Here is a 27,651-nt window from a genome sequence, read left to right as displayed (position 1 = left end):
ATCTCTTTCTATAAGTCTATAATATATAACTAAACTATTGTTGTATGTAAACGTAAATAAGGTTTTTAAAATGTTTAAGAAGCTTAATTTAAAATAAAATTAAAATGTAGAGCCCCCCCCAGACTGGTGGCCAGGACCCAGGCAGTGTGAGTGCCATTGAAAATCAGCTCGCATGCCGCCTTTGGCACGTGCGCAATAGGTTCCCTACCCATGATCTAGGAGTTCCAACTGAAGCCACTGCTGCTCCTCAAGAGACAACTTTTGCAAACAGTGCCTTATTTCCATGTATGGTTAGCCTGGAAAACTGACAGTTGCTTTGTGATGCTGACCTAGCCACAGCGATTCTCACTTTTATAACCTGCAGACTGGATTATTTTAAACACACATTATTAAGGCTTATATTTACAAAATACCCAGAAACTTCAGCTAGTGCACAATAGAGTGAGGCAAGGCCCTCCAAACACAAACAGTACTCTATACATGAAATTCAAGGTGCTAGCAATGATATAAAAGTGTAAATGGTGTGAGATCAAAGAAAACTCCCCTTCCTACGTCTGTCTTTCCATTGATGGCAGGGAATTCTCAGTGAAGGACCCAGGCCTTTTGAACCTGCTCTCTCCAGTGGTCTACCACTGCTAAACTTTACCACGCTTTAGGCCACCAGTATAAGACTTATCTGTTCAGGCCTTTGAAAGCTTTCAGGCTGAGTTTAATAAGAGGACTGAGGATCAGCACTGGGATTTTCAAAGAAGCCTAAGTGAGTCAGACACTCAACTTCTGCTGAAAGTCAACGGGAACTAGTCACCTAACTCTCTTAAGCTTCTTTGAAAGTCCCAGCCTACTTTCCTCCTCAAACCCCTCCCTCCCGTCAAATGTAGCAGACAGTTACATCACTGGCCCTGAAGCTAAAATGCTAGCATTTGGCTATTTTACAATTTATTATTTTTATAAATGTAAAGCATTCTGTTGCTCAGTGATCCGTGCCAATATAAGTTTCCAAATAAACAAAATTGCAAAACAGGAATGCAGACTATGCCCATTGAAAAAAAAAAAAAACAGCACCGAATTTGAATAGCCATCTGCCTAAACTCTAGGAAATCTAAAATGTAGGCCTCCTAGTTTCCCTGCCAGTGTGAATGACTCTACAACCACGTTAAACAAAAGGTTGGAAAAACTTCCTTATTAAACCATTATTTTACTTCTCTTTTTAAAAATGACTGATTGTCAAAATTCCTAAATCATATTCTAGACAACACTCAAGGCTATTTAACACCCTATGGAGTGTCTGACAAGGCCTGCGTCCAGAGGCCTTTAATACAAGTTTCACATGATCCCTGCATCCCAGGGTTTCCAGAGTCTTCAACCCACTGAAGCTTCACAGAGTTCCATATCCTTGATCCATGCTGAAAATTTTGGGGATGAGAGGGAATGATTGACTATCCGCATTTTCTTAGTTTTAATTTCATCAACACAACAGGTGCTGTTAGCATCATTCAGCCAAAAAGTGCTCCAGGGATCCTGGCTGCTCAGAGCTGCAGGCAGTAGAAATCCTCCTAAAGGATCAAAGGCTATATTCCAGATGACTTTTTGGGGGTATAGTGGGGTCTGATGTAATGAGGGAGACTATTTTTCAATAGTTTCCACTGAACTCCACTGATTCAAAGTAAACTCATTCTGGAACAGGTTATGGTGGCTCAAATCTTTTGCAAGGAAGGCAGACCTCTGAGGTAAGCCTCTTCACTACACCTCTGATCACAAAAATGTCAGTATTCTGCTCAAGAGAAAGAACAAAGACGGAAAACCCTTGGATGCTTTCATCTTCCCATGGAGAAAGATTAATGTCCCACATTACTTCTTGTGACAGCAGTCCTGGCCAAGCTCAAGAGAGACAAATGTTCAATGTAACCTCATTGTCAAATATTAACACAGACAAATCTGGTTTCCACTTCTGTTGGAGATGATGGTGGTCAATCTCACCAAGCCACATATCTCCTCAGAATTGATCATATAAAATCAGGATACCTTCTTGATCCCATCTCTGGCTCCTCACCTCTGATCATTGCTCCTCAGAGGAGGAAGGTGGATCATTCTGGCATTTTAAATAGGGTATTTCAAGTCCTTCTAGCTGTTCAGAAAGAACATACCAGGAGAATCTATGAATTTAACTGGCAAAAGGTTCGCAGTTTGTTGTGAATATGTCCAAGCAAATCTCTTCACTTGTTCTACATTAGAACAGTTTTACTACTTCTTTCATTTGTCATACACTGGGTTGCAAATGGCGTCCCTCCCAGTTCATTTGGAAGCTATTCCACAGCCTTTCATAAACCTGTAGAAGATAAAACCTGTCTCTGTGCATCCCAAAGTGCCCAGTTTTGGACGCACATATTGCAGTGGGAATCTATTGCTGCAGGTAGAAATGGAGAAAGAGGAGAAGGAAAGTTACTTACCTTTAATTCTTGTTTTTATAAGATAGGCAAGCCCAAAAGATTACCATTTTATCCCCCCACCATTTTCTTAGACATAGATATTAATTAGTTTGCTCTGTTTTGTACTTTCAGTGGTTATCCTGTAGCTTCAAAAGGGAGGTAGAAAGAAAGGCAGTGTCTGGCCAGGCTAGTGGCCCCCATATTAGCAAACATTCTAATGACTTGGAACTTTGTAGTAAGTGAAACCTGACCTTGTCAGACAGCCAAGTATGATACAGACTGGTAATTTATTGCACTTAAATATTTAGAAAAGGAAATAAGTTTCCTCAGACCGGGTGGGTTGATAACTGTTTACATTCAAAGTATCTTCACAAGGTAAGCATTACAGGCAAGTACTACAGTTTTTTCAGTCTTCACTCCCATGCCCTCATACAATATGCCTGAACTTGGAAGGTAACTACCACAAGGCCCTCTTACACATATGATTTGCTATTTCCTAATGAAGGGACCATGACCACTGTTGCTGTTTTTCACTGTTGTGTATGCAACAGACTTTTTTAGAATGGCTCTATATGATGATCTATTAATTTTGATTATATTATATGGATGCAATTTTTTTATGCTGGATGTTTGTTAGGATACTGAAGAAACTCCTAAAGATCTGCCAGTAGCACCTACAACACACTCCTAATGGCGATTCAAGACAAACATTCAACTCATGAATGACTATAACATCTCATACTCTTAATCTTTTACAATCATCACTCTGATCCATCAGGAAAAACAAGGAGAGGTTCTGAAATAATTTAGACGCTCTCTGGCCCAGCATGGGAATCATTGTCAAATGACATTCAACAGTCAATACTAATTCAAAACCAAGAGCTGAAAATGACTGCTCCAAAAGAAAAATCCAGAGCACTCAAAAGATCGACAGGTTTCCACATTCCCAGAACTATTTTCAGAGAATTCCAACTGGAAGTAAATCTCTTGCCTTGGCCTTTCTTGCCTTTATCAATTTTTTCAAATGGTACAACTCCCCATGAAGAAAATAATACAAGACCTCATTTAACTTTACTGTATATGCTGCCAGTGTGATGTTATGTATCTTCATTTGGGATCCCCATATCTGTTGCTATCAAAGATGTTTCCCCCAAAATCTAAAAGTGACTTGATAACAGTCATAAAAATAAAAACTTTGAATAATGTTTAAATCTTATCTATGTATGCATTATAGAAACTAAACAAAACCTACTCTGATTTGTGATTATATAAAATGTATATAAAACCACATCAGCATAATATTTAATATGTAAAGTTCTACCATCAAATACCTAATTTATATTTTAAATTATGAATAAATTACAACATCTTTGAAACAGCAAAGCGAATAATAAGCAGTAGCTGTTGTCAGATGTGTTTCAGGTATAGCAAATAAAGGATTAATATATATTGTTTTGAGACTGGATTAAGTATTTAATGTTATTTACCAGCTTCTCATAAATATTTATCTGAACACCCCCCAACTGCTTCTTTCTTCAACTATTGCATAATATATGAGGTTTCCTGATGTGTTGTATTGTCTAATATTACCAAACCAGAATAAACCAGTACTCTAGATCATTTTGAAGAGTTAAATACATGCATGAAAGTTTTTGCAACTTAAATGAAGATTTCCTGTAAAGAATAAGAAATTTTTGGGAGTTCAATTAGTGTGACATACTTAATATACTGCAAAATACTTAATATACTGCATACCTGAAAAACTCAAAGTTGAGACAAGCTTTTGGCAAGAAGAATTTGTCATCTTGCTTGAACCATAGTTTGCTCATAGCGGTGTCCTGTGTCAAGAAAAAAAAAATGTTTAATTTTTTTTTAACATAAGACTTTATATTATGCTGTTTTACAAACTGCATTTTATCACTTCTACTCTCAGTTTACATTTTTTCCTTAAATACATGTATACATAACTGGTGTACACAACCATCCGGCCTTGGAGTGAGATTCTCACCTCATTGGGCTCCTTTAGGCCTGATATAAAAGCCATAATAGTGTAAAGGAGCCCTAAAAACTCCATGTCTAGCTGGGAGAGGAACTGTGGAAGACAGCCAAAAAAGCTGCCATATGAGAAACTTTATAAGCTCTAGTGCAGGGATGTGCCAGGACAGGGCTGAATCATGCAGAACTGTGGATATTATGGGTAATGTGTGGCTAATAGGTCAGACTAGGGAGGCTGCTGTAACTCACTCCAGAGAACAGCTGAGGATAAGGAGGACACAAAGATGGCTTAAAGTCACCATAGCTGTCCCATTCCCTCCACCCTCAGCACTGGGCCTGCAGACAATCTCACCCCCAATACTTCAGGCTAAGTATATTATTTCTTAATCACTAGTCTCTTAATAAAATTTATGAACACACATTACTCTCTTATAACAATACTGAAAACAAAAAATATCCATCCATCCATTTATAAACAGGAAAATATAGTGATTAAAAAAAGACAGTCCTCTAACGTTTTATTTTAAAATTCTCAGTGAAGGAAAAAATTCAAAAGAACTGCAAACAAACTGACGTAAAACAGACAATCTTCATATTTTAATCCTAGCTATCATTTCTCTTCCTCCCCTTTTATATATTTTAATTTCCATATACGGTGAAAGAGGTAACGTTGTTATGGCAGGCTGATTTTGTGGGCATGGGGCATTCTTTAAACATCTGTTTGTCGCTGCTTATAGGTTTGGAATGCCAGTAAGTCCAAGAAGGAGATGGACTAGTGAGCAGAGTGCAAGTGGGACCATCAAAGACACACAATAAATACATTTTATTGCATGGCTTTTTAATTTATAACATAGACAATCACCTTTGCCACTACTACAAATGCTATAGTGTATAAAATTTAATACATAAATATATTTACTTTTCACATGCTTTTTACATATAAAAACTAAGCCTTCTCCCTCACTGCCCATCTCCCCATACACAACCTCCCATTTACAATGCAAAGCTGAATTTTCCACATAACTTATTTCTATCGTAACAGAAATTCTCATTCTAGTAATATTACTGCTACTATACAAAATTCACAATAAATTCTCTGCTGGTAGGAACAGAATAGTAAAATGGCAATTACTGTGTCCAATTGTGTCAGTTCAAGAAGCTTTGAAAGATTTTTTTTCTTCTGTTTTTAAAAGCAAAAAGATTTAAAAAGCAAGTCAAGTTTCAAAAGCTGTGACGCACTAACCACGGCTCATACCAAATGGTTTCTTTTGGTATGCTGCTAGCTTCTCAAGTTTTTGTAGAATTTAAGCTTTAATTTAAAAAACTGTCTAGCCTTTGTTCTTGGGAAGATAGCCTTCTGAAAGCAGAATATAGTCTTGTTTACTGAACCTGATGTCCATCCCTATTCAACTCTGTGGCCTGGTCTACACTACGCGTTTAAATCGGTTTAATGGCCATTAAATTGATTTAACGCTGTACCCGTCCACACGACGTTGCCATTTATATCGATATAAAGGACTCTTTAAATCGATTTCTGTACTCCACCCCGACGAGAGGAGTAGCGCTGCTAAAATTCGAATATAACAGTTGATTTACGGTTAGTGTGGACGGAAATCGACGTTATTGGCCTCCGGGAAGTCTCATGGGATACTTTTCCGTCCACTGACCGCCTGGACAGCAATCTGCACTCGAATGCAGCAGGGAGGTAAACAGGAAAAGCCACGCGAACTTTGAATTACATTTCTGCTTGCCCAGCGTGGAGCTCTGATAGCACGGTGCAATGCAGTCTCAAATCCAAAAAGAGCTCCAGCATGACCGTATGGGAGAATCAGATCTGATCGCTGTATGGAGACAATCTGTTCTATCAGAGCTCCGTTACAGACCACGAAATGCAAAGCGTTTGAAAAAAAAAACTCCAGGATACACAGCGCTGCGTGACAAGCGTAACGGGAAGCCAGAGACTCAAATGACGCTCATGGAGGAGGGGGTACTGAGGACTCCAGCTATCCCACAGTCCACAGCACCCCAACTCTAATCAAAATTCCACTCTCATCGCATTCTTGTGACTCCCATAGTCTGTATTCAAACACAGTCTCTGGCGTGGTTCAGGGACATAGCTTCCTCATCTACTCTTCCCCCCCCCCCACCACTCCAGTGAACGAAAAGGGAAAGAATCATCATCTCCTGACTACTTTCATGTCACCCTATGTGTACTGAATGCGCTGGTAGACCGCGATGCTACAAGCGTGACGGACAGTCCGTACTCTCATCACTCCCTCACCCCTTCCTGGTGGTAGAACGTGCTGAAGGACTGCCCACCATCCTGGAGAACCCTGCCTGATAATTGCTCAAAATCGAGAGGCAATTATTCCTGGTTACTCCGAGTAGACAGGACAGAACGGCTAATCACAGCTCACATTGAACGGGGGCTGAAAATTTTGAAAGCAAAACTGGGATTGACTCAATTGCAATGAGTCAATTCCCTCCCTTATGGTTTTCTAAAATAGAGTCCGTCTGCTGACTGTCATACCGCGGTGGCTGCCTCAAGTGCCTCCCCCACCCATTGTATCTCACTAACAAGTCTCTGTTTCTTATTCTTGTATTCCTTACAACTTCATGACATAAATGGGGGAGGCACTACCACGGTACGCGAAGGAGGTTGAGAGGAAAGGAGCAACGGGTGCGGTTGTTGCAGGGGCACCCCTGTATACTGACACGGAGCAGCTGTGCTCTCTGATACACTGGATCTCTATTACACTTGCCTAACTATTCTAGGAGGATGAGACCTGTTTTAGAACCATAAGGGAGGAATGACATCATTGCCAAGTGAGTCAATCCAATTTTGCTTTCAAAAATTTGCCCAGGGGACTCACGATAGCAGCGGACACTACAGAGAGGGAGAGATAACTGCCATCCATTGCCAGTTTCCCGGCAGTAGACGGTACAGAAGACTGGTCCATACGACTGGTAACCATCTCTGCTATCATGCAAAAGCAAGTGAATGCTGCTGTGTAGCGCTGGAGTATCGCCTCTCTGTCCGCGGCATCCAGTACACATACGGTGCCGGAAAAAAAAAAAGGCTGAAAGGGCTCCATGGTTGCCGTGCTATGGCGTCTGCAAGGGCAATCCAGGGAAAACGGCTGCAAAAGGATTGTCAGCTGATGTTTTTCCCGGAGGGAAGGAAAGACTGACGACATTTACCCAGAACCCCCACGACCATTAAGATTCAACCCTGAATTTCAAGGGGCGGGGAGCATGGAGGAGGGAGGGGGTACTGAGGACTCCAGCTATCCCCACAGTCCACAGCAGTCTCTGAAAAGTATTAGCATTCTTGGCTGAGCTCCAATGTCTGTAGGTTCAAACACAGTGTCTGGCGTGGTTCAGGGAAACAGCTCCTCAGTTTCTTCCCTCCCCCCACCACGTGAAAGAAAAGGGAAAGAAATCATTTCTTGACTACTTTCAATGTCACCCTATGTGTACTGAATGCTGCTGGTAGACGCGATGCTACAGCAGTGAAGAGCAGTATCCGCTCCTCTCCCCCATCCCTGGTGGTAGATGGTACAATATGACTGATATCGTTGTCGCCATCAGCAGCCCGTGAGTGCTCTGGCTGGCCTGAGGTGAGGCTGGCCGGGGCGCCTGGGTAAAAATGGAATGACTCCCAGTTACTCCAGTAGATGGTACAGAATGGCTGGTAACCGTCTTCATCATAGCAACTGGGGGCTGAACTTCATCAGCCCCCTCTCTTTCCTGTGTAAAGAAAAGATTCCGTACTGCCTCGACTGTCATAGCCCCTGGAGGCTGCCTCCAAGTCTCTGTTTCTTTTTCCTGCATTCTTTATAACTCCATGACACAAATGGGGGGGGGGGGAACTGCACGGTAGCCCAGGAAGGTTGGGGAGGAGGCAAGCAACGGGTGCGGTTGTTCCAGGGGCACCCCCTTGAATACTGACATGGAGCAGCTGTGCTCTCTGATACACTGGTTCTCTAATACACTTGCCCCTTATTCTAGGCAGGACGTACTCTATTTTTAGAAACCATAAGGGAGGGATTGACTCAGTCCCAAGTGAGTCAATCCAATTTTGCTTTCAGAAATTTTCTGCCAGGGGCACTCATGAGAGCAGCGGACAGTACACTGAGGCACTGGCCAGGTAAACAGGAAAAGCCCGAATCCCCGCGAACTTTTGAATTCCATTTCCTGTTTGGCCAGCGTGGATCTCTGAGATCAGCACACACAGGTGACCACGCAGAGCTCATCAGCACAGGTAACAATGCAGTCTCCTGAGACTCGAAAAAGAGCACCAGCCTGGACCGCACAAGAGGTACTCGATCTGATCGCTATATGGGGAGAGGATTCAGTGCTAACAGAACTCCGTTCTAAAAGACGAAATGAAAAAATATTTGAAAGAATTTCAAAGTCTATGACGGGAAAAGGCCACAGCAGGGACTCCGTGCAGTGCAGAGTAAAATTGAAGGAGCTCAGACAGGCATACCAGAAAACCAGAGAAGCAAGGGAAGGTCTGGGTCAGGGCCGAAAACATGCCGCTTCTATGCTGAGCTGCATGCAATTTGGGGGGCTGCGCAACCAGTACCCCACCCCTGGCCCTGGATTCAGACGTCGGGGTTATAATATCAACCGTGGCTGAGGATTTTGCGGAGGGGGAAGATGAGAGGAAGATGAAGATGAGGAAGAGCTTGGTGAGAGCACACAGCACTCCGTTAACCCCAACAGCCAGGAGCTTTTTGAGACCCCAGAATTACCGTCCCAGCCCTCCCAAGCCACAAGCCCAGACAGTGAAGCCATGGAAGCGACCTCTGGTGAGTGTACCTTTGTAAATATCAAACATGGTTTAAAAAAGCGGTTTTTAATGATTGCATTGCCATCAGGGCTTGTGATGCACTCGCAGCCAGTAAAGTTACAGGAAAAGTTCGTTAACATGTCTGGGGATGGAGCGAAAATCCTCCCAAGAAATCTCCATGAATCGATCTTGGTAGGTACTCAAAAGCCTTATGAGAAGATTTCTGGGCAAGGCAGCCTTATCCGGTCCACCATTGTAGGAAACTTTTCCACGCCATGCATGTAGCAAGTAATTAGGAATCATTGCTTCACAGAGCACGGCTGCGTATAGCCCGGGGCACTGCTGGCATTCCAGAAACATACGATCTGCATCCTGCGGTGGTATTCTCAGGAGAGTTATATCATCCATTGTAACCTGGTTGAAATTCAGGAATTTAAATAGGGGGCAGACATGGCGATTTTGCTACTGGGCAGAGAGCGGGGGAGGGGAGGAAGGATAGCGCTGAGTTTTCAGCGTTTGGCGAGCAGGAATCTTCCAGCTACCAGCCACGCGTGCGCGGGGGTGAAGGAGGGGTGATCATTAGCAGCGATCTTACATGATAGCAGCCATGCGGTGGGGAGGAGGGGAAAGAGGGGGGTTTGGGGTTTGCTGGTTCCTCTTAACAGAACAAGGCATCATAGATCACTGTGTATATGAACGCTGGAGAAGTCATACTTTTAAAGCCTTACCATCGCCGCATGGAAGTTGGGTGCCCGGACCTGCGTCTGTGTGAGATCAGCAACACCACAGCCACAGGCACAGAATATTTAAACGATGCAAAAATGCGACCTTGTAGTGAAATCACATGTGCTATGTAAGGTGGATAGTGTTATTCACTGTGAAAGAGTACTAGCATTGTTCTGTAAAATGTATCTTTTTACATACTTCTCTCCCTGTTTTCACTCCCCATGCCCATGCAGCTGCACAGTTGTCCGGCATCCCTACGCCATCCCGAAGGCTAGCTCAGATAAGCGGAGGAGGAAAGAACTCGAGATGAAATGTTCTCAGAAATCATGGAAGTAACCCGCAGTGACAGAGCTCATCAGAATGAGTGGAAGGATGTGCTAGCAAAATACAGGAAAGATGGCAGTGAACGGGAGGATAGGAGAGACGCTCGAGCTGAGAGGTGGCGGGAGGAAGATCAGAGGTGTAGGCAGGAAGATCAGCGGTGTAGGCAGGAAGATAGAGAGGAAGATATCAACGCTGGAGCTGCTGCGTGATCAAACTGGATATCCTCAGATGCATGGTGGATCTTCAGGAAAGCAGCGGGTACAGAGTGCCGTGCAGCCCCTGGGTAACCACTTCAAGCTCCCACGTCTCATATATCCCCACCCAGACGTGTAAGAACGCGGGGAGCAGGCTTTCTGATCCCGCCTACTCCACCCCTGGAGAGTGCAAGCAAAAGGCTGTAATTACGTTGAAATGTGCTTAATGCCTTTATCCCTTCCCTCCTTCCAAACAACAAGCACCAGGATACGCTTTAATAATTCTCTACCTCTTTTATAATTATACTTTTTTTTAATAAAGAAAAATTACATCAAAGGGGGAGGGTGGGTTGTTAACAGGGAATACGACTTTTTAATTAAAGATACATAATTTTTAAACAATACTGACTTTATTTCCTTCAGGCAACTGTAATCCAAGGGGAAGGGGGTTGCTTAACAGGAATGATCACTCAAAGGGGGAGGTTCATTACAGGGGAAGCAAACACAGCAGTCAACCGTACGCCTGGGCCCGTGCGAAACCGTTTCAAGGCTTCTCTGATGTGCCCGGCGCACTCAGGTGTGCTCTTCTAATCGACCTGTCTCTGGCCTGCTCGTACTCAGCGCCAGGTGTTTGCCTCAGCCTCCACACTGCCAAAATGTTCCCCTTACTACCATCAGAGATTGTGGATGCAACAGCAAGCAGCAATAACAAACGGGACATTGGTTTTGGCTGACGGTCCTGAGCGAGTAAAGTAATGATCCGCCAGCGCCCTTTAAACCGCCCAAATGCACATTCTACTCTCCCATCCGCACTTGCCTCAGCCTGTAGCGAAGCAGCTCCTGAACTACTGTCCAGGCTTGCCTGTGTAGTGGCTTCATGAGCCATGGCAATCAAGGGGTAGGCTGCGTCCCCAGGATAACTACAGGCATTCAACATCCCCACACGGTTATTTTCTGCTGGGAAGTAATTCCTTGCTGCAGCCGTTGAAACAGAGTAGTTGCTTCTGAAGACCCAAGCGTCATGAACCCTTCCTGGCCATCCCATTACGTGATGTTTGGTGAAATGTCCCTTGTGATCCAACAGTGCTTGGCGCACAATTGAAAAGTACCCTGTCGGAGTTTTACCGTCTAGCTGCCCTGGTGCTCCGGGGGCAAGATGGGATATGGGTCCATCTATGGCCCCCACACAGTTAAGGGAATCCATTTGCAGCAAGCCATCCACTGTCACTGCACGTTTCCAAGAGTCACAACCTTTCATAGCAGCCACTTAAACGATTGCTTTGGCTACTTCATCACAGCCAGCCCCACACTAGATTTGCCCACTTCCAAGATTGATTCCCGACTGACCCAGTAGCTGTCTGGCGTTGCAAGCTTCCAGAGGGCTATAGCCACTCCGCTTCTCCACGTGAGGCTGCTCTATGTTTGTATTATGGCGGTTCAGGGCAGGGAAAGCAAGTCAACAACGTTCAAGAAGTGCTTTAGTATCGAAAGTTTTCGCGCCACTGCGAATCAATCCACACCTGCAAAACAATGCGGTCCAACCATCTGTGCTTGTTTCCGCGCCCAAAATCGGCGTTCAATGGGTAGAACTGCCCCATTACCCGCATAGCTCCAAAAGCACGGGCCCGCCGGTTGGGAGGAATTAAAGCGTCCATGTCCTCATCGCTCTCGTTCGCCGCTCTGCCATAAGCTGCCTCCTACTCCCTCCTGCCTTTACAGTTCATGGTTTTCAGCATAGCCAGCAGAGAGTGCGCAAGGTGTTGACAACGGTCACGATAGCGTTACTGATTCTCAGGGTCCCATGATTGCTGTGGCTATGCGTTTGCTCAGTTCACCCAGGGGGAAACAAGGCGCGAAACGGTTGTCTGCTGCTTTCACAAAGGGAGGGGTGAGTGCTGTAACGAACCACCGTGGACAAATGATTCTCTGCCCCATCAGGCCATGGGCTCTCAACCAGAATTCCAAGGGCAGGGAGACCAACGGAACTTTGGGTGCTACGGAACGGCTACCGCACAGTGCACCACTCCAGAAATCGACGCTAGCCATGGACCATGGACGCACACTATCGAATTAACGGGCCTAGTGTGGACGCTCACATTCGACTTTATAATATCAATTTTATTAGACCGATTTTAGCTAATTCGATATTATCCCGTAGTGTAGACGTGGCCTGTGACTCTAATTCAGGAAAGCACTTAAACTCAGACTTAAGTCATCCCTGTTCATGACAGCATGTACACATGTGCTTACGTCCCAATGAGCTGGAACTTAAGCACATGTTTAAGTGCTGCTCTGAATAGATATACTTTCCTGATTGGAAGTCTATGTTAACTTCAAATTCAAAAGACATCAATGTAGATTACAATATTTTACTGCTACTCATTGATGCACAAATATTAATCTCCTGAATTATCTACTGTGGTTTCATGTCACAAAAATTAGAGACTGAAGAGATCTATTAGATTTGGTGTCCTGCCAGCATACATGCTTTCAATATCTCTGGAAAAGCAAGAGTGAGAAGACCATAGAGCAGCAGCTCTCAACCTTTACAGACTACTGTAGCCCTTTCAGGAGTCTGATATGTCTTGCGTACCCCCAAGTTACAGTTCACTTAAAAACTACTTGCTTACAAAATCAGACCAAAAAAAAAAAAAAAGTCTCACAGCACACCATTACTGAAAAATTGCTCACTTTCTCATTTTTACCATATAATTATAAAATAAATAATTGGAATATAAATCTTGTACTTACATTTCAGTGTATAGTACAACAGCAGTATAAACAAGTCATTGTCTGTATGAAATTTGATCTGTACTGACTTCACCAGCGCTTTTTATGTGGCCTGTTGTAAAACTAGGCAAATATCTAGATGAGTTGATGCACCCCCTGGAAGACCTCTACGTACCCCCAGACGTATATGTATCCCTGGTTGAGAACTAGTGTCATAGAGAACTCCCAGGTGTGCTAGATAAGCTACGTTCATTCTGTGATCCAGCAGCAACAGGACAGAGTTGCAGAAGGTTCATCCTACATCCAACTCAGTAAAACTCATCACTTTTGAAAGAGTAAAACTATTTCTTGGCTCTAAATAGACGAGAAATTATTTTCTAGTACTTAGAAATGTTGAACTTTGCTGAAAGTGTGATGGGTGACCTTGCTTGGTGCTACCAGAAAGCTAGGGAGCAGATAGGTGTCTTTGCTTGCAATTGCAAGCTCTTTTCATGCACAGCTTCAACAGAATGACCTTTTCTACTTTCTGACTTACCAACAAATGCTCAAAAAAAATCTGTATGAATAAGCTATATATGACAGGTTAATCTAGATTATTTTAAAGCTTTTATCAGGGAATAATAGTTAACCTTCCAGCAAGCTAGCTGGCTGACATAACTTCCATTTGATGTAAGTAATACATATCCTTACCTTGATAAGAGCAGGGTACTGTGGTGCATCCTTTTCTAGTGGCAAAATTTCAAAGTTAGTAGGAATAAACTCATTCTTCATTGGAAGCTTGAATTTCCCATTTAGGTCAGCATTTTGCCATTTCTGGATAAACAACAGTATGGTTATTAGTTAAATTTCTGACTAGCAGATGGATGTATACTTAAATCCTGTAGCTCTGTAACAGAAAACATAAGACCAGCAGAAAAATGTCTGAACTGGGGAAGGAGGTGGGAGAAGGCCAGCCAATAGGAGAGAGTTCTCTGAACAAGGGAAATAGGAAAGTAAAGGATCATTAGAAAAGGTATATAGGGGTAGGGAATCTTTCTCCATTCCACCTTTTCAGCTCTGTGCATCCTCTTGTTTTTGGCTCAATAAAAGCACCCAGGGCCGGCTTTAGGCCTATTCCACCAATTCCCCCGAATCGGGCCCCGCGCCTAAGAGGGCCCCATGCCCAGTGAGAATCCCTTCCCTGGCTAGAGGCGCCTTTTTAATTTTTACTCACCTGGCGGCACTTTGGGTCTTCAGAGGCACTTCAGCGGCAGATCCTTCACTCTCTCCAGGTTTTCAACGGTACTTCAGCGGCGGGTCCTTCACTTACTTTGGGTCTTCGGCGACACTTGGGCAGCGGGTTCTTCAGCACCACTGAAGACCTCGAGCGAGTGACGGACCCACCGCCGAAGTGCCGCCAAAGACTCAGAGCACCACCCAGTGAATAGAAGCCCCGTGTGTTTTTTTTTACATGTTTTTTTTTTTTTTTTAAGTCATCCCTTCCAGAGCCCCGTCGAAATTGTTTGAATTGGGCCCTGCACTTCCTAAAGCCGGCCCTGAAAGCACCACATAAAATGTATACATAGAATTCTTCCAGCTTTGGTTCTACTTGTTCAATTAAATATGTTGAATATGGTGAGGAATTTCTCGACTATTTCTGTTCTAAGCAGATTAGGATGTGTGGCCTGACAGAGTCTTAGTATTTCTTTCGGGCATACTGCAAGGCCAACTCATTTTAAAGTGGATAGATAATTTTATCTGATGAGGGTTGTTTCACGCTTCCCTCTATTTTCTAAGGTTTTCATTTACAGAAGTCCACTAAATTTTGCACAATATATTCATTATATAAACTTGAGAAAAAACATACATACATTTTGAATCAGCCTCAGAACCATAGTTAAATGTGATGGTATTTCCATTATAAATTCCTTTTTCAGGACAATTATAGTTCATAAAAGTTACTTTAGCTTAAGTGTGATTATATAACTTTTAAAATTCACTCCTTTGTAGCAAAACAAAATTTTTATTTTATGTTGGATCTGTTTTTACAGAAGAAAGAAAATTAGTTTATAGCCAAGTCAGAAATCCTTGTCTTCTAACTAAAACTATCTTTGCAAACAAAATGTTGTTGATCAATAGATTTTTGGCACTGAAAACAATTAAAATCGCCCAGGTTGTTTTAAAAAAAAAAAAAAAAAAAAGGGTTTAAAAATCCAGGCCCTATTGAAGTCAGTTGCACAACTACTATCGTCTTCAATATGGCTAGGATTACAGACAAAAATTCACACAGAGGGCCAATCAGAAGTCAGTAGGAATTTTACCATTAACTCCAAGGTCCAGAATCAGATAAATAAGCCACAAGTTTTTTGTAACTTATTTTTTAAAGTATGTATTGCACATTATCGAGTTCTTACAAAGAAAATGTGCAAAGACCCATTGATTTCAGTGGATTTAATTTATAGCTACCATAACAAAGTACCTCAATGTACTATTTTGTAGCATGCAATGAAAAGTCTTGAAACACTTTTAAATGAGGGTCTAATCTCCATTGCTGCCAAATAGACTGAAATATCATTGCTAATGGCAGTTGTAAGTGCAAATTCTCCTTTCCATAAACAGGAAAATTAAATCTATATGCAAAAAATTTTATTTCAGAAATGAAAATCTAGTAATTATTTTAACATGCCTGGATGACTTCGTCAGAAATTGCTTCTTGCTTATACTGTGTTCCATACCACTCTTCTGTTCGATCAGTTTTTCCTTCAAAAGATTTAGAAACTATTGCAACCCTAAAAACAAACAGACAAAAATCAAAAACACTTAGGTACCAAAATACTTTACCAACAAATATACAAAGTAGCGTGAGAGATCATTTCACTCACAACTGAAATGCAGTCATCTCCAGCATGGAACTTAGAAGCTGTTCAAGATGCATACTGCCTGCAACTGAATACCATCTCCAAATGAAACCGCAGGAACATTTAGGCCAACATATGCATGTATCCAAATTTAACACACAGTCATAAGCCCTTAATCATAAACTTTCAATTTGTACTTGTTCAGCCACAATAATTTTACGGTTCAGAGCAAATGAAGCTCTAGAGGTCAGGACTGTGTGCAAACTTGCATGCAATTTCTGATTTCTTGGATTCTCCATCCTTGTTTTATGATTTGTATTGAGCAGATTTAAAACAATGATCCTAAGAGATCCTACACAAAATCTGTAATATGACTACTGCATTTTTCTCAACACCTACATCAGAGACCAAATTATTAATTGAAGTAGCAACTGTACAAAGATAGGATTTTCAATATACACATTTTATGCATGACCTAGTTTATAACCACACAGATTTAGGTCCTACTCCTGCATGCTGAACCCTGTATGCAGAGTTACACATAAATTGCTGTTTATTGGTTAGCAATGGACCTCTTCACTGTGGTAGCAGTTTATTTTATACTTTTTAAATCAATACACATTGTCAATCAGAAGCCTACAAAAGACATGGCCAAGAGGAGGAAATCTAGAATAAAAGAGGAGAAACGGTACAAGTAGCTAATTACAAAACAAGAAGTTTTCAAAAGTGTTCACAATAAGTGCCAAGAAAACAAAACCTTGAATTCTATAACAGTTTTTACTGCAAAATAGTATATTCAACAAAGAAGCTCAACAGGAATTAAAAACTAGATTAAAAGGCGCATAAAATTTATGAGAATTCTGAAACAGTTATTGCATATCCAGAAAGGTCATATCCTCATTATCTTCTTCATAAATTCAACATTTCATAGAGATGTTTAATAGCAAAATAATTAACAAAATGTCAAACTTTGTGCAGATGGTTAAAATACACACTAAAACACATGTGCTGTGTATATTCTATTAGACTATGATGAGCTCTTCAAGCTAGGGACAGTCTCCTATGGGACTGTACCACACAACTGGGTCCTGATCCCATAGGAGGGATGTGGACATTTACCAGTATCAAACAAATAATGAGTATGTTTCTTGTGAAGAATTTCTTTTATAAAACGGCAATAGAAAAGTTTAAATGTATGGAATGTTAGTGTTCTTAATGTGCATTGATTTACATCTAACTATTCTACTAACTAATGGATTATGTGACCACATTTTTAGTGGGACACGGAGGGGAAATTTGGAATATATTATACGTAACTTCAAATACAATGTTTCACTCATTCTAGAAGTAAAAATTCAGAAATGCTTGTGAAATTAGTCTGTGCCTTGTAATAAAGGCACCTCAGGGGGTGAGGGTGTCACCTGATGTAGTAAATGGTAGGCATTTTTTTTTAAAAAAAGGAAATACTCCCCTACCCCCAACATCTAGAGTCACTGCCACGGAATATCACCAGAGATTCAAATACTGAAGCAGGATTTGTACAGTAGGCTAGATAATTTTGAGACCAATATTTCTAGTCAGGCATGCTAACGAGGGATGATCAAATCTCATGCTTCAGGGATACAGAAAATTACTGCAGGGGTCAGGAAGATAATTTTTACCTCCCACCTCAAAAACCATTGGTCAACTGGCATTTAAAAAAAAAAAAAAAAAAAAGTTATTCAGAAACAGTAGCTTGAGACAATCATCAGAGACAGAATACTGATCTGATTTGCCATAGCAAATGCAATGGTCTTATAAACATTTTTATTCCAATCATATACAAAACTGACTCATGCCCTCATATATATTTAGTGTGTATTTTTATTTTTTAAAATAATATATAAATAAAAAGGAGGAATGTTAAAAAACAATAAGGAGCAGAGAGGAAAGCCTTCCATCATTAGAGAAGTATTTGTCCTCACAACACAGCAGATATTTACCCACTTACCACGATAAAACCTGCTAGAGATATTACTGATTATACAAAAATGTGCCACAGCTATATAATTCAATTACATTTTACATTCTGACTTGGACAGCTGGTGAAGAAGCTCTGTTGTTTAGAAATGAAGTTGCTAAGAGACTATGAAAAATAAAAAAAGGTCTTTTAGAATTTGATGTGCTTCTCAGACTTCTTTTTTATGACCTTTTTTTTTTCCCTTTGAAGCCATCCTACTGAACCTAAATATTACTTCATAAAATAATTGTTATAAACTAGATAAAATTCCATGGACCCTACTAGCTGAGCAACAAAACCAAGGTGTTGGATTTCTTCATAACTACAGTGGTGCATAGGTCCATATTTCATCCCCCTACACTGTCCCACACCTTGGAGACTAAATGCCTCAGATAACTAGTAGAGATACACTCATCTATCACACTGGTGGGTGGGGGAGGTGAGAGAGAGAGACACACAAACAAACTAGAATCTTTTTGAGAGAACAACTGGTACATTACAGTCAATAATAGCTAAATAGATCTGGCAGAGATCAAGCTAAAGTCCAGGGAAATCACACTGAGATATATGGATACCAGGTGTAAAAAAACTGAACAGATTCTGGATACTTATGAGGGGGCCTGTGCAGTTGTGAAAGCTTAGAAATACAGTAAATAAAATATTTGACAATATTTATCTGATACGTAGACAGCATCGGATGAAAACTGAGAAAACTCCTCATCTCTCTCCATTAGAGGAACCTAGAGATTATCAATGCCCTCAGTTGAGAGAGGGAAATTTCTGGAGCAATTAGCCACTGGTCCATTGTTTGCCTTCTCATTTAGTAATTTGTAGAGTTAGAAGATTTGGCTGCGAATAAGCAGAGTGAGGTGCTTGTAGACACAAAGTGCTGTAAGTTACCTGCTGCATGGTTAACAGCTCCAGAACAACTGCATTATCCAACTTTTTCTGAAAGCTCAGAGGAAGTACCTCTAGCTCCTCCAAAAGTGAGGCGTTACCTTCTGTAACTTGATAATAGTTCAGTATAAGAAAGTAGGTCATTATGGACAAAATGCCTTCCATGTTCACATAGTTCCTCTTAGAGACTGTCCTTGTTATATAATTCAGACTTGATTAGGTCAAAATTGCAAGAAACAGCAGGGACAGAAATGGAATGTTGGAAAGTTCTAGGTTAGTGCTTTTCATTAAAAAAGCAACTCACCATATTTAAGGATACATTGTCAGATGGGACAAAGGGAGTAGGAATGATTTTAGCTTTTAATGGTGGAACCAAGGAGGCCTCAATAGTAGGCCTTTTTCTAATAAATGCAGCTGTTTGCCTGAGGTTGGCAAAAATGAAAGAGTTCTCTAGACATGCTCTTGCAAGATGCAAAGATCTTGACTATCAGAAAAGGTAGGTGAGGCAGGAAGGAGAGACAAGGAGAAAAAGAGAGTCACATTCCCAAGGCCAAGTCCTATCTTGGAAGCCTAGGGAACTATCTGACATAAAGCTGTTTTGTTGTTGAACTCTAGCTTCTTCTCTAGCTTAATTTGAAGTTGATGTTTGTTGCCTTCGAGAACACCAAAACAATGGCTGGGGGTACGTCCACACTACCCACCGGATTGGCGGGTAGCGATTGATCTATCAGGAATCGATTTATCGTGTCTCATCTAGACGCGATAAATCGATCCCCGAACACGCTCCCCCTCGACTCCGGAACTCCACCAGGGCGAGAGGCGGAAGCGGAGTCAACGCGGGAGCAGCGGCCGTCGATTCCGTGCTGCGTGAGGACAAGAGGTAAGTCGATCTAAGATATGTCAACTTCAGCTACCCTATTCTTGTAGCAGGAGTTGCGTATCTTAGATCAATCCCCGCTCCAGTGTAGACCAGGCCTGGGAGATTTATCATAAGAAGTATCAGAGACCTAGTCAGGGTGGTTTACACTGCCCTGCTACAAGTGGAGCAGCTATGGGTATGTCTAGTTTGGCTAGTTACTTTTTTCAGGAGCATATAATGGCTGTTACGATCAAGAGGAAAACATTTCTCTATACTGCAATTAAACACCCACGACTGTCCAGGTTTTAGCAGACTCGGGGTCACAGGGCTTAGGCTATGGGGCTGTGAAATTGTGGTGTAGACGTTCGGGCTGGGGCTGCAGCCCAAAGCTCTGGGATCCCACGAGTGGGATGGTCCCAGACATCTACACTGCAATTTTGAAGCCTCGCAGCCCAAGTCATGCAAACCCAAGTCAGCTGACATGATCCAGCTGCAGGTGTTTAAACTGCAGTATAGACATATACCGTACATGTTTTCCTCTTAACCATAACAGCCATTTTATGCTCCTGAAAAGGTAACTAGCCAAAGGGAAATTCTGGAAGTAAGAGGGAGAGTTAAAAACTCATGCTATTCAGTCCATACACTCACAAGAGCAAAACAGGGGAAAGCAATAGTGCAAAACTTGTTGATAATGTCTGCTAAAGGGAAGTCCACCATGAGAATTAATTATGTTTTGTTTCTTGAGCACTCAAATGTTTGTTAGGCATTACATAAATAAATAAGGTGGCAATTTGCCTGTCTAGGGAGCTTACGATTTAAATATATGACAAGACGTAACAGGTGACAGCAACAAATAATAGCATAGCAGAAGAGTTACATATACAAAGTTATGCAGTTAAGTACGCCCCATGTGCATTCAAAAAATTAGCAAGATACGTTACATTACTTTTCTTTCACAAAAGGTGTCATGAGACCCTTCACTTTCATCCAGTCAGCCAAAGTCAAGAAGAAACGACATTTTAATTGAAGTTTGTACTCCTGTCCTCTCGCTGTACACTTCACTGTAAACCAAGGGTAAGAGGCAAGTCCTAATATGGGACATGATCCTTTGGCTCAACTGCTACCAACTGAACCAAATCAACCCAGATTTATGATAGATTTACAGAAATGTGGACATGGACATACCAGCAAGTTTAAAAGGCAACAACAACTGATGGGTAGCCCTAACTGAATGCTAAAAAATAAAAATGCAAAATCCCCTAACACGTGCTGGAAAAGTAGCCACATGATTAGTGACTCTGGCATGTGACAACTGTCTAATTTTTTTTTAAACTGTGACATGGCACATATCCAAATGGATAAACAAATAAGAACTAGCTTGTCTTACCAGAATTACTGTGTGCTATGCCTCTACCACCCTGTGACAATTTTTAGCATAAATGGATCAAATAAAGTCACCCAAATATTTTGTCTCATTGTTTACTTTTATTTCCCCATCTGTCTGTATTAGTAGTAGTAGTTACATTCACTTATTCATTTATTTTCATCACAGAATATTTGGTTTAAAATATAAAAAGTTATTGCAGGGTAACTTACCGGACATTTTCTGGCCTCAATTTATCCAGCACCATCTCTATTAAATCAGGCCTAAATTCTTCAAGTAAATATTCAGCAGCAAGCACTTCTTCTATGGGATAATACTAAAATAATAATAATTTAAAAAACAATTTTAAAAAAGGCCTTTTGAATAGAAAACATTTTAAAGCAAAAAAAAAAAAAAAAGCCTTATTGCATTAAGCTAAAATAGAATTTAAAAATAATTATTATGACGAACAGACAGATTTTATATTAGGTTCTGTATACATTATTATATGGAAATCTAAAAAGCCAACCTAACTATAGTGGTTATTAATATAAAACTAAGTAAAAATAATATGGTAAGATAGTGACCCCTGGAGGATATTTTTAAAGTTAAAAGCAGCAAATAGTATGTGTACACAGACTCTCAAGAATTCAAGTTTCAGAACTCTAAAATGATCCTTATAACTGTAACTTAGCTAATTTTTCAAATGAAAGAACATGTCCAGTATCTAAGAACACAATATATACTGCTACAGTAATTCGGGGTTTTCAAATATTTCTTTAGAACACCAAGTTATACAATCATTTTCCTTAAGATTCTACAGAGTAAGCTGGATTTACAGGAACAGTATATTTTTGGACTGTGTGTTCAATGGGCACAAAGCGAGGTACAAATTGCAACCTCTGCAGGCAGCGATGGTGCAGTTAGGATTCAAACTGAGGAAGGCAAGGAAGCTACTGCAAGGATTCCACCAGGTAACAGCACAACCCATGTGTTAATGGTCCACCTCTGTGCCTATTCACAGAGCATATGGGTTGCTGCTGCCCACAGATACAGAGACTTAGCTCTTTAGCTCAAGCTGTAGTAGCACGACTTTAGGTCTGAGATTGCCCCATTGAGTCTCTGGTGTGTATGCCAAAGGAGTGATAATGGCATCTGTACTTTCCTGCTGCGGTCTCTATCATTGCCTAACGATGGAAACTGCCTGGGGGAGCTACTGAAATCAGTGCATCTCCTAGACAGCCTGGCTATGGCTCTGCTGTCTTTCAGGCTGGACTTGCCTAATTTCTGATGGTGCCAGTTTGGCTCCTTCAGACCAGAAGGCTCCTTCAGACCCCAGCAGCTGTAAGCAGCTAAGCCCTGTCCCCCCACCCCTGCTGTGCGGAGATGGGTTATGTAGGGGAGGGGACACCCTGACATCAGTATCCTCCCCCTTCCCCCTTCCACATAGTACAGCAAGCAAGGGGGTCCTGGGAGCAGCTGGTCTGGGGCTCCAAGGGAGAGGGCAGGAGCAACACGGCTGCAGAACAGCAAGGGGGAGGGGCACCTGAACACACATTGCCAGATGTGCACTTGATTAGCAGAGCTGTGCACAACACTTGATTGACTCTTGGGAAACTGCATGGTTTAAAGGGAACACAACCAGCAGAATGGAGCACCCAGTGACATAGGGTATCAAATGTCTCTTGGCCAGTCATGTCTGGTCAGAGGCAGAAACCCTGCTCTTCTAGGCTTGAATCTGGAGCTGCATCTGCCCTGTGCTACAGAGACTCCCACAGAACCTCTAACTCATCAGAAGAGAAGGCTGGATCCCAGACTACCAGCTGAACCAATGGTACTGATGGTTGCTCCTCAAGCCTGGCAGGTGGGATGGAAGAACAATTCTGCATTCTTGGGATAATCTCTTCCTCTGACGGAATAATGTCCCTGTAACCGTGCGGCACCCATCTCTCACGAGCACCTCTTCTGGTTGGGTGTCTCTACAGTCTTTAAATAGTCCGGGTCCTGGTATCAGGCTGTACCCCCAGGGCTTCCTCCCAGGAGGCAATGGTTTCACCCTCTTGGTCTATACTGGTCCCAGCTCTTCAGCGGAGCCACTGCGTAGTTCAGTTCCCCTTCTGGGGATTTATCACTATCTGATTGTAGGTTAGTTCCCCAGTGGCCTATAGGGGGGGACGGGACCCAGGCCCACCCACTACTCTGGTTCCCAGCCCAGGGACCTTAAGAATACCAGCTACATTGCCTTCTCCATCAGATATTTTCCAAGTCTCTGTTCCCAACTCCCTAGTTCAACTGAGGGGTGGGAAGTGACAGGGGGATGGGGGAGGAAGAGTGGCAGATGCAGCACTTGGCAGAGGTGTGAGCCTCACCTAGGCAGCAGAGGCAACGTTGATGTTCGTTGCTCACAGAAAAAAAAGAGTGAGGGCAGGAAAAATAGTTTTTTGGACTCTGGGCATAATCCCAGACTTTTTCTGTGTGCAGGTGAAGAGGTTGAATTCCCCAGGTGGGGAAGAAATAGGGTAAAAATACTAAGTATACTATGCTATACTATGCCATAAAAACTATTAGACTTCTAAAAACCAGCTATATCCAACATATTTAAAGCTATGATGCAGCAGAAAGGAGCTGAAGACACCAATGATTGCAACTCAGACTCTGCGGCGGAAAGAAGAAAGTGGAGAGGCATCTTCGCACACCACCCTTTATGCCCTTGGTTCAGAGCATGAGGAGAACTACAGGGCAAATGATGCTGCTTGTAAAAAGATTCCAGACTCAGGTACATAGCACACATGCAAACCCACATGTGCAATTGTAGAAGAACAGTAATGTATTTCTTTCCATTCAAAGATTGCCCAAAATACAAATGTTTTACTTACATGCAAAATCCCTCCAAGCTTTGATGTATAACCTCGCGGTCGTTCTTTATCTTTAAATCTGAAAGCCACAGCATTTAGATCCTAAAAGAAAAAATTAAATCAAATTATGCATGGGAAAGCCATTTTCTACTTTGTAAGAATAATAAAAGTTTAATTAATACACTTTACACTCAAGATCAAACTAGTCATTTAGTCAAATAACTGAAAATAAAGGACTGGACATTTGATCAAATGCCTGTCAGTTGCTTAACAATTTAAATAACCAAATGAATCAGTGTATTACCCTTTTTTGTACACTATCATATACCATCCAATAACTGAAAATCCCATGATTTTATATCACTAGGTGACGACTTCTTTAGACAGTAGTCCAGTGATATCAGCTATTACATTCAAATGCTTCAAAAAACAACTCAGCTTCAGAAGGACAAAGGACAGAAAGGTGGCAAGATCAAAAGCTTGTAACTGTCAAGCAGAGCTGACTAGGAAGGATCTGCTCCCAACCCAGCTCTGAGACTCCTCTCTCCTTAAATCCTCCCCGATTTACACATGGGGGTTTTGCAGCTCTTAGGCCCTAAGCAATAACATTTAATAAATCCATCACCACCTGAAGAAGATTCTTGATGCACAACTTCTCTCACAGACAAAGCCTTATCAGGATTTACATCAATTTCTTACTACTATGGGCACGTTAAATACTCAAACTGGCTATAACAAATATTCTTTCCGTTCTTCTTAGAACACCTAGAGTACAACATATTGTTGACTTTTGTATATGTTTGAAACACGAAAGGCCAAACTCTCCTCTCAGTTACATAAAAGTGTGGTAGTTATTATTTGGCACACAATAATTCAGTGCACACTAGTTGGTTCCAATAATGTTTCTTGGATCTGTACCACCCCTACCACTGTTCACAGTAGAGAACTATACAGCTAAGTGATATCCTTCATTACCAGAAAACCATTTCAATTTAACTTACCAATATTTTGATTTATCCTCCCTCCCAAAAGAGCATTAGAAAATCTAATCAGAGATTTTTATATTTTTATTTTTTATTTTTTTGTTAGACTGTATATCTCCTGCAGCGGTTTCCAGTTAATTCTTATAGAAAGTGTTATATTGTTTATGGAAACTGAGCCTAAGATAGCTTTACAAGCCTTAAAAACATTCATGCTCTTTTCTCCTCTCTTCACATATCCAAATCCAAGGAAACTTCATAGGGAATGGGGGTGGGAGGGACCAAGCTGTTGAAATTTAATGAGCTCTGGCAGCTGTGAGAAGGCTATGCAGGAGAAAGTAAAATTTACACAGCAGGATCTTGAGAAAGAGGAGCAGCAACATGGAACTGAAGAAAAATTCTAGAGTAGGGATAAACTGGAGAGGTTGATGGGGAGAAGTAGAAGGAGGAAGCTGCCCAATTAGCATATGTGAGCAAAGGGTTGGAATCCAATAGGAACACTTATCCAAAATAGCACTTTGGCAACGGAAGTTTAAGTTTTTGCATGAAATATTCAGTGTTACAATGAACAAGAATAAAGAAACTAACACCTGCACTTTTCCCTTTTTTCTGCTGATCTGTCAGCCAATGGTAGAAACAGAGAGGCAGAGGCCTTTCAGAGCCCCTGCAGAAGGCATAACAAGAAACTAGGAGGGCGAGAAAAGGTTTTCCTGGAGCTGTCTTTAACCATATGAACTGGAGAAATCTCCGCTCAGGCCAGGTCTACACTGCGACTTTAAATCAGTTTAATGGCCGATATACCGATTTAACGCTGTATCCGTTCACACGACGTCGTCATTAATATCGAGTTAACTGCCTCCTTAAATNTGGAAGCCGTGAAGGAGGAAGATATGAAGGATGTTCCAGTAGTTAGGGCATCATTCTAGCATTTGGGATTAGAACTGTATGAAATTTTTCATTTGAACAGTTTATTTCATTGACTGAAACTATTTGACGTGAATTTGCCTAATACTTTTGGCCCAAAACACTGGGGGCGAGGGGGCTGGATTCACAAAGAGACTTAGGGCTTGTTCACAAAATGGCAGGAGGAGGAGAAAGCAGCAGAGGTCTGTGTTTTAGCCAAGGTTCAACACTCACCGGCAATGTTGGAGACTCAGCTTCAAGTCCCTGTGCTGGAGTAGAAATTTAAATGCAAGACTCCTGTCTCTGAGGGGAGTGCCGTAACCCCAGACCATAGAGTGTTCAATGGTGGATCTCTTCCAGCCTTGCTGTTGAAGCTTTTCCACTTTGTATAAAATACCTCAATAGTCATTGGCTCAGGGAGCAAGCATGAGAATAGCTCTACAGCCTAGTGGTTGGAGCATGCAGCTAGGATATAGAAGACCTTGACTCATGTCCCTGCAGCAATGAACATGTGGTTACTGATATAAAGTGGGACAGTTTCAACAGAAGAGTCTGAGAGACTCCCACCCCTCTCCGAGCAGCCTGTCTCTCCAGCCAGGGCACTCACCAGCAGGGTTCTAGGACTGGGATTTGTATCTGGGTCTCTCACATCACAGGCTAGTACCCTAACCACTGGAGCACAGATCATAGAGGCAAACGACCCCATTCTCGACTGCCCATTTTATGAATGGCACCTAAGGATCCTTATGAATCGACCCTTTTAAAGATTCCTGGAAGCCAAATGTTTCCAGTTGAGTAACATCGTATTTTTGACAAAAAGTGGATTTTCTTTTGCATTTTAGTTTGTTGAAAAATCCAGATTTGGTTCAACCTGCAGCAATTGTCTTTTCTGATGTTTTGAAACTGCCACCGAATCAAAAAATCAGCTGTTTGCTCAGTTCTATTTGGGATACCTGTGTTCCAGTCCCTGCTCCACTGGAGATTCCCTGATTGATCATGGAAATATCTGTGCCTCTGTTCCCCAGGTGTACAATGGAGAAAACAGGCACTCCATACCTCACAGGTGTGTTGTGAGGATCAATATATTATAGCCTGTGGGTCACCCAGCTACTACAGCAAAGGGGGACAGATAAGTACCTTTGGGAGAGGCAGGGCTGTCTCATGAACGAGAGTCTGAACACACCCAGAGGAGGTGAGATTACCCACATGACACAGCTGGTGTCTGATACTGGACTCATGTAATAGGCAATTACTGAACTGACCACTCTGTGCAAGTGGAGCAGAAATAAGAGTGAGGGAATACGGCAGTGACGGAGATGAAAAGAGACACTCAGAGAGGGGCCGTCTCACAATGACTAAGGAGATCCTGGCCCTACCTGCTCAGGTCTCACTTAGCAGTGATGGCGGAGGTGGGGAAAGTGACCAGATTTAGCTAAGGTTGACCAAAACACAACCCTTTTGTGACCCAAGTTGATGCTGTTGGGCTCGTCTACATGGGGAATGTTACCAGCATACTTATATAGCGACAGTTACACCAGTGTAACGCCCCATCCGGACACTCTTATTATGGGTGAAGCTGGCTTTTTCCCAGTGTCGCTGGTGTCACTTTCAAAGCAATATAAGCTGAAGCAGAAAATGGCGCTCTGAGTCCAGAATAAGTGTTTTCACATGGGGAGTTTTGCCAGTATTGCTATAGTGGTGTATTTGTACTAGCATTATTCCCTGTGTAGACAAGCCTGTAGTGTCCCCAGCTGAAGCTAGCTTA

The 27,651-nt window shown here is 41.9% G+C and overlaps 1 protein-coding gene and 1 long non-coding RNA gene across 3 annotated transcripts in view; both read right to left on the bottom strand.

Annotated features, from left to right (window-relative positions):
• The window catches only part of IDE (insulin degrading enzyme), a 117,401-nt gene that overhangs the window by 34,521 nt on the left and 55,229 nt on the right, over positions 1-27,651 (bottom strand). For both annotated transcript variants that reach the window (XM_075072701.1, XM_075072702.1), the window contains exons 10-14: positions 24,025-24,105; positions 21,382-21,485; positions 15,859-15,961; positions 13,884-14,006; positions 4,182-4,264 (exon numbers count right to left, since the gene is read on the bottom strand). In XM_075072701.1, the coding sequence (XP_074928802.1) occupies positions 4,182-4,264; positions 13,884-14,006; positions 15,859-15,961; positions 21,382-21,485; positions 24,025-24,105 (494 nt within the window). The remainder of the gene's footprint in view (positions 1-4,181; positions 4,265-13,883; positions 14,007-15,858; positions 15,962-21,381; positions 21,486-24,024; positions 24,106-27,651) is intronic.
• LOC142047816 (uncharacterized) overlaps positions 25,060-27,651 on the bottom strand; it is a 15,722-nt gene continuing 13,130 nt past the window's right edge. Inside the window, exon 2 of the long non-coding RNA XR_012657074.1 lies at positions 25,060-25,728. This is a non-coding gene — a long non-coding RNA (uncharacterized LOC142047816). The remainder of the gene's footprint in view (positions 25,729-27,651) is intronic.

This window comes from Chelonoidis abingdonii, chromosome 15 (assembly GCF_003597395.2).
Source record: "Chelonoidis abingdonii isolate Lonesome George chromosome 15, CheloAbing_2.0, whole genome shotgun sequence".
NCBI lineage: Eukaryota > Metazoa > Chordata > Testudines > Testudinidae > Chelonoidis > Chelonoidis abingdonii.
This window is presented reverse-complemented; position numbering and strand designations above follow the sequence as displayed.